Source organism: Plecotus auritus, assembly GCF_963455305.1.
Source record: "Plecotus auritus genome assembly, chromosome: 7".
Classification (NCBI taxonomy): domain Eukaryota; kingdom Metazoa; phylum Chordata; class Mammalia; order Chiroptera; family Vespertilionidae; genus Plecotus; species Plecotus auritus.
In genome coordinates this window covers 73,157,022-73,167,136 of record NC_137774.1, presented here as the reverse complement: position 1 = coordinate 73,167,136, position 10,115 = coordinate 73,157,022, and the positions used below count along the sequence as shown (strand labels likewise).

The following is a 10,115-nucleotide window of genomic DNA, read 5'->3' as shown; positions in this document are numbered from 1 at the left end:
GGGGATGATGAAAATGTTCTGGAGCTTGTAACTGTGACTATACTAAAAAGCACTGGCCCTAGCCAGTTTGGCTCAGCTGATAGAGCCTTGGCTTGAGGAGAGAAGGGTCCCGGGTTCGATTCCGGTCAAGGGCACGTGCCTCTGTTGCAGGCTCCTTCCAGGCCCTGGTTGGTGCGAGTGCAGGAGGCAGCCCATGTGTTTCTCTCACATCGATGTTTCTGTCTTTCCCTCTCTCTTCCACTCTCTCTAAAAATCAATGTGAAAATATCTTCCAGTGAGGATAAGAAAAAATAAAAAGCACTGAATTGTACATTTAAAAAAGATGAATTATAGCCCTAGCCGACTCCTTATGTTCGGGTGATGTGTATTTATTGCTTATCTTTTAGTACCACATATTTTGGCAAAATCAAGGGAAGAAATTGGCCCACTTCTGACCCATGTATTCGGTGACTCCTAAGCGTACCAGGATAAGCTCGAGGTCCGAGAGGGTTCTGGGACCGCCTATCACCCGCGCCAGATAACCTCCGGAGCCAAGCGCCGGACTGGAGCCGAGCGCGAGGCAGAACCCGCCCCCAATTTCGCCCAGGTCTCTTGCGTAACCACTGACACTCCGCCTCTCTGGATCAAGGCTACGCGCATGCCCAGCGTGGCGTCGCGCAAGCACTCTCGGTAGCTCTCTTCGACCTTTGACCTGCCTGCCCGGCGCCCTTGAGCCGGGGCCGCGAGGCCTGGAAGACGGAGCCCGCGTCCCCCGAGGCAGAGCGGCTGCCATGGTAAGGCCTGAGTCGGGGGCTGCAGGGGCGGGGGGGCGTTTCGGGGCGAGGGCGGCGCGTTCCGGCCGGGCAGCAGGCGCCCCGTTCCCTTTACGTGCCCGGCGGGAAGCGGGGCCAAGGGCGTCGACCTGGGGGTACCTAGGCGGGCGCTGGTGGCCTCGGAGCCGGGGAGAGCCGACTGGCTGGAAGGCAGGGCGCCAGCGGCCGCGATCGCCGTGCTCCAGCCCATGTGCGAGCTGCCTGAGGTGGAGCTTAGCCCTGCACGCGAGCCCCTGCTCTGTCCTGGAGCTAGTTGTTGGTGCTGTCCTATTATTGTCCTCATTTGGAAGCTGGCGAAACGGCTCTGAGACTTTCACAATAAAGTGGTAGAACTGGCTGGGGCTTGAACCAGGCCCTGCGACACTGAAAACAGTGTTTCTGCGGTACCATTGGCACCTAGAGCCAGTCCACACACCTGGGCCACACTGGCTGCGTCAGGTCACTTGGGACCCCCTTAAAAATGCAGGGTTCTGCCCTGTGGCCGGGCAGCTCAGTTGTTTACAGCGCCGTCCCCATACCAATGAATGCATGAATGGGTGGAACAACAAATCTCTCCCTCTTACTCTCTCTCTAAGATCAGTAAATTAAAAAACGTATACTTTAAAAAAATATAGGGTCCTGAGCTCTGCCCCCAATCTCAAAGTGATTGATGCAGGGTTCTTAACTGAAAGCGGTAAGGATAACATAAGAGCTTACAAGTGCCAGTCCCTGAGCTGAGGCTTTATGTAGATGTTCATATAATTCTTAAGAAGTCAGTGCTCTCGCTATCCCCATTTCACAAGAGAAGGAACCTGAAGCTCTGCATGTTTGACTCCACCAGGGTCATTCATCCCACAAGTGTCTGAGATGGCACCACTCCTTCTGCGTCCTAAGACTTGCTGTTTCCCATCACATTATTCCTGCCTTGTAATAGGCAAGACTTGACGTTTCCCATCACATGATTTCTGCTTTATAATAGTCACTGCCATTTGTTGAGGCCCTATGATGAGCCCTCGCTGAACTGGGTCCTTCACACCCACTCCCACATGTAACTCTGAGCCACCCTCAAGGGCTGAGTAAAGTGTGGCTCTGGAGGAGTTTGTATCCTATAGGAAAAGGTAGGCCAGTCTGTAAATTAAGACAACTTGATAATATATTAATAGGAAAAGAACGACTGCTATGGGAAGGTAGAAATGGGAGGAGACTGGGAAGATTTCACTTGGGTGGGGGTAATGTGACTAAGTCTTGAAGGATGTTGGATTTTGACAGTATTAGAGTGGAAGAGAGGATATTCACGGTTAACGGGTATGGAGTTTTTTTGGGGGGTGATGGAAATGTTTTGGCACTAGTGATGATGGTCTCACAGCTCTAAATACACTAGAAAGCACTGAATTGTCCACTTTAGAAGAATGACTCAGGGGTCCTCAAACTTTTTAAACAGGGGTCCAGTTCACTGTCCCTCAGACCGTTGGAGGGCCAGACTATAGTTTAAAAAAAACAAACTATGAACAAATTCCTATGCACACTGCGGGCCCGGGATGAGTCGGCTGCTAAGCAGGACAGGCAGTGGCACCCGGCAGGCCGAAAAATGTCCTCGGCGTGCCGCATGTGGCCCGTGGGCTGTAGTTTGAGGACCCCTGAATATGATGTGTGAATTCAGAGCTGCAGAGATTTCAGGTAAAGAAGTAGAGGAGCTGATCTAGGAGTGAATGGTAGAGAGGGTGAGGGAAGAAGAAACCAGAGAAGTCTTTTGTACCTGGAGAGTGGATTGAATTTGCAGGTGGTGTTGGTGGAGAATTGTGTGTATTGTCAGGGGAGGCTAGAGCCCTCCTTCAGCACAGGGTGTGGGAAGCATTTGTAAATTCTATCTGGGGACTTAGAGATTATGAGACTTCAGTTTGGCCAAAGCAGAGCTGATGGTGTCTTGGTTAAATGTCACATTCATTCAAATATGTATCAGGTACCTGCTGCGCCAGCCACAGGCCAGGACCACACATACCATGGTAAATTGGACAGTTGTGGTCTTGACCTCCCTCCTGCTTAGTTGTGATACCAACAGCTGTTTGCAGGGGCCCTGTATGAACAGAGCCCCCTTCCTGTCTCATTGCGTCCTTGAAAAAAAAGGGTGAGTCTCAGTGGCTGTCTCTGCCACCACCCTGAGGGCCTGGAACTGTTCCTAGAGGGAAGCATTGTGCATGGGTTTGTCTGAAAGCCAAGCTCCCTTCTTTATGCACTTAATTTGGGATAAACCACATTCCCTGAGTGCTCTCCCACCTCCACACTACTGCCCTCCTTTGCCCCACTGGAGCTTTGGTCCTGCATTAGGCCACGATGCTTCCCAGGTGAGAAAGCATGTGTGCTGTCCACAGTGGTCCCATGCTCGGAATCCTGTGGCTCTGACCTCTGCTCCTTAACTGTCAGCTTGGCCTGAAGTTGGATGCTGTGTCAGCCAATTGCTCTGGCCCAGGGTCTTCAGGCCCAAATGTCAGTCTTTGGACTATGGGCTTTCTGAGAGAGGCCTCAGCCAGTGGCTATCTTTGTCACCTGTGGTAGCTATAGTTGGCAGAACTCTGCTCCCCATCAATCTTCAGCTCTGAGCATAGTTGACCCACAGTTGGTGCTTAGCAGGTGTCTGGGTGTTGAATAGATGGATGAGAAACTTGGCTATACCCCTGATCTCTAGATTATTCAACACGAAGTAGGACCTGGTCCAGAAGCAAAGGCAGCTGTTGAATTGCCCTGGACCTGCCACTCTCTGTCTGTCCTCTTGGTCTTACGTGCATTGCCTCCTGAGGGTCTTACAGCTCTCCTGTGAGAAAGGTATTATTCTCCCCATTTTTCAGATAAGAAAACTGAAATTCAGCCCTGGTTGGATAGCTCCTTCAGTTAGAGCATTGTCCTGATATGCCAAGGTTGTGGGTTCAAATCCCCGGTCAAGAAACATACAAGAATCAACCAATGAATGCATAAATAAGTGGAACAGCAAATTGATGTATATCTCTTTCCCTGACCCCTCCCTTCATCTTTCTCTAAAATCAATAAATAAACATTTAAAAAAAAATTCAAAGCCCTAACCGGTTTGGCTCAGTGGATAGAGCGTCGGCCTGCGGACTGAAGGGTCCCAGGTTCGATTCCAGTCAAGGGCATGTACCTGGGTTGCGGGCACATCCCCAGTAGGGGGCGTGCAGGAGGCAACTGATGGATGTCTCTCTCTCATCGATGTTTCTCACTCTCTATCCCTCTCTCTTCCTCTCTGTAAAAAATCAATAAAATATATTTAAAAAAAAAAAATTCAGAGAGGTTGAGTAATTTGCCCAGTGCCACACAACTAAGCAGAAGCAAAGCTGGGGCCTTTTGATTCTCTCTCATTATTGATGTTTCTATCTCTCCATCCCTCTCCCTCTCTGAAATCAATAAAAATATATTTAAAACGAAAAAAAAAAAAAAAAAAAAGAAGCAAAGCTGGGGCCTGGCTGGCGTGGCTCAGTGGTTGAGTGTCGACCTATGAACCAGAAGATCAAGGTTTGATTCCCAGTCAGGGCACATTCCTGGGTTGCAGGCTTAATCCCCAGTTGGGGATGTGCATGAGGCAGCCAGTCAATTATTCTCTCTCATCATTGATGTTTCTCTCTCTCTCTCCCTCTCCCTTCCTGTCTGAAATTGTTATGTCAGCCCAGTTCCAAAGCAGCATTTTCACTCGGCTTTCACATTGCTTCTGAGGTCCCTGGTTTTTGCAGCCTTCTCCCCTGAGTAATTAGAGAATCTATCAAATGAGCTGCTTTATTGGGAGAAGCTTTGTTACTCCATAGTGACTGGCCATTGTCAAGTTTTGCTAAACAATAGTAATAAATGAAAACCAACATTTATTGATCACTTACTGTGTCATCAGGCTCTATATCAGGCACTTTACACTCATTTAATACTGAGGTAATTAGCCCCATTGTTGGTGAGGAATCGGGGGCTCAGGGAGGTTGAGAACTTATTCAGGGCACACAGCTGGGATTTGCACACAGGTAATCCCAAAGCTTACATATATAACCACTATACCACACGGCTTCCCCTGGGAGTTGGCTCTCACAGGAACCTTGTAGTCTAATTCGGCTGACCAGGCAGCTCCCTTAGCTACTGGGAAACTGCAGAACAGCCCAGCCTTCCCTGCAGCCATAGAGCTGTGGCAACTGGAACCACAGAGCCACTTTGGTTTGAAGCCTGTAGGGGATGGTTGGGGGAATTGCCCATTACAGCCTTGTTCTTAACATTCATTTTTTTAGCAGCAGTTACTACCCTGGGCAGAGTACAAGGTGATACAATGGTGTTGCACTCAGGCATGTGGCAGCAAAGGAAGGTATGTTCTGAAGGTTGAAGGTGCCAGGCCAAGGAAAAGTTCTGGAGTCACCTAGTGGCCTGTCAGTCTCTCTGTCACTCAGATAGGACCAGCAATTCATCCTAGAGCCTCCTGTCCCTCTTGGGAGTGCTTTAGGTGGGGTTGGGGAGTCAGGTGAGGCTTCGCAGTCAATAGCATGTCCATTATTTGTCTTGACACCTGCAAGGCAGCTGGCTGGAGCCCTGATCACAGGAGTCTTCACTGTGCTTTGGTGTGAAATACAGGGCTTATGAAATTTCCACCCACTCGTGAAATCCAAACCCACTTCCATTTATTAATTCCTGACAATGGCCCAGAATTTACTAGGGAAGGGCAGGTTCAAGGGAGGCAAACAAAGCCAGTTCTGGAGTTTGGATTCCACTGGAATCTGACAAGACCCTCTGGCCTCTGGGTTGGGTCCTTGTTCCTTGTCAGGTTGCATTGTCGCCCTTCCTGCAGATTCCAGAACCCTGTGTGAGACGGGCAACCTAGGGATGCCATGGCTGATAGCACTGGCTTTGGGATCCTTGCCCACCTTCCCCTGAGTACTAGCTGTGTGTCCTTGGGCTGGTCTCTAAATACCTCTGTGCTTTAGTGTCTTTTTTTGTTTTGTTCTTTTTGTGTTGTTGTTACTTTTTATGTCTCAGTGTATGGGTTGTTAGGGTTAAATGGCACAATAGCCCTAACCGGTTTGGCTCAGTGGATAGAGCACTGGCCTGCGGACTGAAAGGTCCCAGGTTTGGTGCTGGTCAAGGGCACATGCTGGGTTTCGGGCTCGGTCCCCAGTAGGGGGCGTGCAGGAGGCAACTAATCAATGATTCTCATCATTGATGTTTCTATCTCTCACTTAGTCTCTTAAATCAATAAAAATATTTGTTAAAAATAGCAAAATAAATAGCACAATAAACAGAATGTGTTTGGCGTGGTGCCTGTCACTCTTGCTTAGACTGATAATTGTTGACTGATAGGAAATCTAAAGACAGAAAAGTACAAAGAACAAGGGAAACCACTTGGATGTGCCCCATGAACAGTGTTGACCTTCAGTGAGCATTCTCCAGGTGTCTTCTACGCACCCAAGTTTGTACCATCTCACACACACAGTCATTTTCACATGTGCAGGCTATATGTAATCTCTGTTCACAGTAAGATCTGCACATTTGCCCATCTCAGCCACCTTCCTGGTCCCCTAGGCTCCTGGCTGCTACCTAGACATTTCTTATGCTTTCTCCCAGTTTTGGCTCCCCCTGGTACCTCTGCCTAGGAAGCCCCAGTATTCCCATCATAATTCTACCTGCCCTTCAAAACCCATCCCAGTAGAAATACTATTGTCTTCTAATAGCTCCATCTCATTCCTGGGTTCCCATCCATGCCTCTGGTCACGTGCTTAATGAGACTCCCCACTTGTCTCTGTGTTGCATGGACCCATGTGGTCTCAGGGTGGAACACTGCCATGTGGCACTGCCTTGAAGGATTTCCCTGCAAGGCCTGATGGGTGTGGGAGCTCCAAGGACAGGGGCCCCTGCATCTTTTTTTTTTTTTTAATTTTATTGATTGATTGATTGAGTTTAGAGAGAGAGAGAGAGGGAGAGGTAGAGAGGGGAGGTGGAGGTGAGAAATTGATTTGTTGTTCCATTTATTTATGTATTCATTGGTTGACCCCTGTCTGTATGTGCTCTGACCAGGGATTGAACCCACAACCTTGGAGTATAGGAATAACACTCTAACCAACCGAGCAACTCGGCCAGGGTTGGGCCCGTGTATCTTTGTAGTCTAAATGTTACCTCTCAGTTAGCCAGTGGAGGAATAGGAAACAGCCCTGCGCTCCCTCCTTACTTGGTTCTTGATGTGTTCGTCTAAATGCCTGCCTCATGGCCTTTCCCTCCTGGAAGGTACAGAGTTTTTGCTGTGTTATGTTGGATACAGTAGACTTGAATAGTGTTGGGAAATTAGAATGTCACCAGTAGAATGAAGGTTGGAGCAGCCGGTCCCAGAAGCACAGAAAGTGCCCTCGTTGGCCTAGATGCCAAAGTGAGTTAGTGGTGAGTCTGGGACTGGCCCAGTTCTGGTTCCTGGTCACAGTATTATTCCTGAAGCCAGTGGTTTCTGTGCCCTGCAGCCACTTTGCCTTGGCTCCTATGTGCCTCTTCCAGAGGCCAAGGGAGAGACCAAGTGGTGTGCCTCTGGGGACTTGGTCAGGTTTACCCCCTTACCTACTATCTCATGAACACCTGAAGCCACCCAAAGTAGCTTTTCATTAGAAAAAGGCCTGTGGCTGCTGTTCTGTGTTTTATTACCTCAACTTTCTGGGGGCCACTCAGTAGCCATTTCTAGGGTGCCATCTTTGGGGGCTGCAGCCTGCTAACCAGATGCCTGCTTTGCCAACAGGCCAAGTACCTGGCCCAGATCATTGTGATGGGGGCGCAGGTAGTGGGCAGAGCCTTTGCCCGGGCCCTGCGGCAGGAATTTGCAGGTAAGCTTGACCCCTGTCTCCCCCTGGGGTGGGAGCTCCTGCCCAGGTCAGATTTTCCCCATAGCTACGGGCCCTCACATGCTGGGCTAGTTGTGAATGCAGGAGTTCTGTGGGTTGGGGTTCTAGCAGCTTGGGTAGCCTGGGGCATTTCCCATGGTTGGGGGCAATGATGGACTGTGAGGCATTCCCATAAGAGAGAGACCTGGTTGACATGAGCGTACAGGCAGGAGTTGGCAAACTGGCCTACCTAGCCATCTGTTTTTGTAGGTAAAGTTTTATTGGAACACAGCTACACCCTCTGGCTGCTTTTAAGACAGAGTCCAACACGGACCAATTGGCCTGCAAAGCCCTCAGATCCCTTAAGTAAAAGTGTACTGGCTTCTGAATCTAGGGTCATTGAAAAGGAAGTGGTCACTGGAGGCAGCCTGCTTTGGTGTCCTAGGTAACCAGTGGACAGTTATTGTTGCCTCCCCTTGCCCACAACTTGGCTCTGCTCCCCTTAGCCTAAAGATCCCCAACTTTCTATGTGCCCAGATGAGGGAGCAATAGAGAGAAGAGGGACAGGGTAATCTTTGTGGTCTAGGCTGGGGATTAGGCTCCAGGTTTGGTGACTAGACCCTGCCCCCTAGTGGAGCAAATTGGTCCTCACTTCAATACCCCTCCAACCCTACCGCCCCCCTCCCACCCCACCCCCCAAAAAAGAAACCACTCCTGGAGAAATGCCCTCTGGCCACTTCTGACTCCATGTGTCACTTGGCAGGGGTGAGCCACCTACATGGAAGGCCAGGTGAGCTCTGGGCTGCTGAGGGTTGAGCACTAACCCACATGTTTATACAGCCAGCCGGGCAGCAGCTGATGCCCGGGGACGTGCCGGACACCAGTCTGCAGCCGCCTCTAACCTCTCCGGCCTCAGCCTCCAGGAGGCACAGCAGATACTCAATGTCTCCAAGCTGAACCCCGAGGAGATCCAGAAGGTGAGGCCACTGGGCTGACTCTGAGACAAGCAGACCAGAAAGCGGGAGTGGGGGGAGGGCAGGCCAGCAGCGTGGGGAAGAGTAAAGGAGGCCTGGCAGGAAGGGTAGGGTAGGCTTTGGGTACAGCCAGCTGGGACTCCCGACTTGTGGGAGCCAGTGTCCCTTGTTAGTTTTTAGGCCCAAGGGAGGCAGTAGCAGAGGCATTGAGCAGTTGGCGGTAGCAGCCAAACCCCTCCCTCCGTGGGTACCTGTTCACCTTTCTGCCCCTTAGTGGTTGTAGTAGCTTCCTTTGTGGAGTTTCAGGCATGCAGGGCAGAGGGATCGAGCCCTTTTGCTTTCCTTCTTTGTCATCTCCTAGCTTCCCCCGCCTCTGTAACCCAGAGACTGCACACCTCTCACCGTCTCCCCTCCTCTGCAGAAGTACGAACACCTATTCAAGGTGAATGATAAATCTGTGGGCGGCTCCTTCTACCTGCAGTCAAAGGTGAGTAGTGTTTGCTGCTGGGAGGAGGGCAAGACATGTTTCAGGTAGTTCAGAGCTTGGCAGGTAGAAAGATGTGTGGGCCTTTCCCTAGTGCCCCAACCTTAGGGAGACCCCCTAAACTGTCATGTCTTTTGGCTGCCTCGGCTGTCGGGCTCTGTCAGGCTGAGCCCTGCAACAGCCTGGACAGTGGCCCTCCCAACAGCCATGACTTTGAGGGAAGAGGACCATTAGCTGGTGGATTGCTAGAAGCAGCTTCAGATCCCATATGACAGTCCACATGCCCTGGGCGGTCTCCTTGTACGGGGAAGTCCCCAGGCCACCTTTCCCACCCCAGGCACTAGACCTGCCTCCTGCTTTCCGGGACTCACAGCTGGAATTGGACCATCTTGTGCAGGCCACCCTACCTAGCTGTTTGTAACTCCTTCCCCAGGTGGTCCGAGCGAAGGAGCGCCTTGAGGAGGAGCTCCGAATCCAGGCCCAGGAGGACAGAGAGAAAGAGAAGAGGCCACAAACGTGACCACTTGGCTCCTCCTACCCCCCTTCCATCTCTAATTTATAGCTCATTAATAAATGTCTTTTCCGCATTTCTCAAGTACATGTCCAGATTCCAGAAAGCAGACTGCTCTTCCTGCCAGCCATGGGCTGGTGGGAGAAGGGCAAGGGGCTGGGTGGGTAAGTTTGGCAAGAAGTCAGGCAGCCTACCCATCGGGCCCTGCCTGCCTGTGGAGAGCTAGCCAAGTTCTGTTATGTACTGGACACAGCCACTCCTGGTCATTGCCAGCACCAGGTCCCTCCTATAGTATGATCATCCTTGGATCTGCCGCTGCCCTTCTCACCTGGGGACAGAGCCCTGGGCACCCAAGCTCTGTCACAGAGTACCTCTCCACAGCTGAGTTTGACTCTAGCATCTCAGTGATTTGGGCAGAATGCTCCATGTACAGCTGGGGAAGAGAAGCCTCTCATTGCTCTGAGGCCCTGGAGCTGGGTCTTCCTAAGGGCTAAGCTACTCACCAAAGCCACAGCAGGTTCTGCA

General features: G+C 50.9%; 1 protein-coding gene across 2 annotated transcripts; it reads left to right on the top strand.

Annotated features, from left to right (window-relative positions):
* Positions 1–386: 386 nt before the first annotated feature.
* PAM16 (presequence translocase associated motor 16) lies at positions 387–9,666 on the top strand. 2 transcript variants are annotated; one of them, XM_080681330.1, is made up of 6 exons: positions 387–478; positions 587–773; positions 7,540–7,624; positions 8,462–8,598; positions 9,017–9,082; positions 9,513–9,666. In XM_080681330.1, exons 2-6 carry the CDS (start codon positions 771–773, stop codon positions 9,597–9,599), a joined length of 378 nt encoding a protein of 125 aa, XP_080537456.1. In that variant the 5' UTR covers positions 387–478; positions 587–770; the 3' UTR covers positions 9,600–9,666. The 2 variants fall into 2 exon arrangements, with proteins under 2 accessions (XP_080537456.1, XP_080537455.1); XM_080681329.1 differs by having other exon boundaries at positions 387–773.
* The last annotated feature ends 449 nt before the right edge of the window (positions 9,667–10,115 follow it).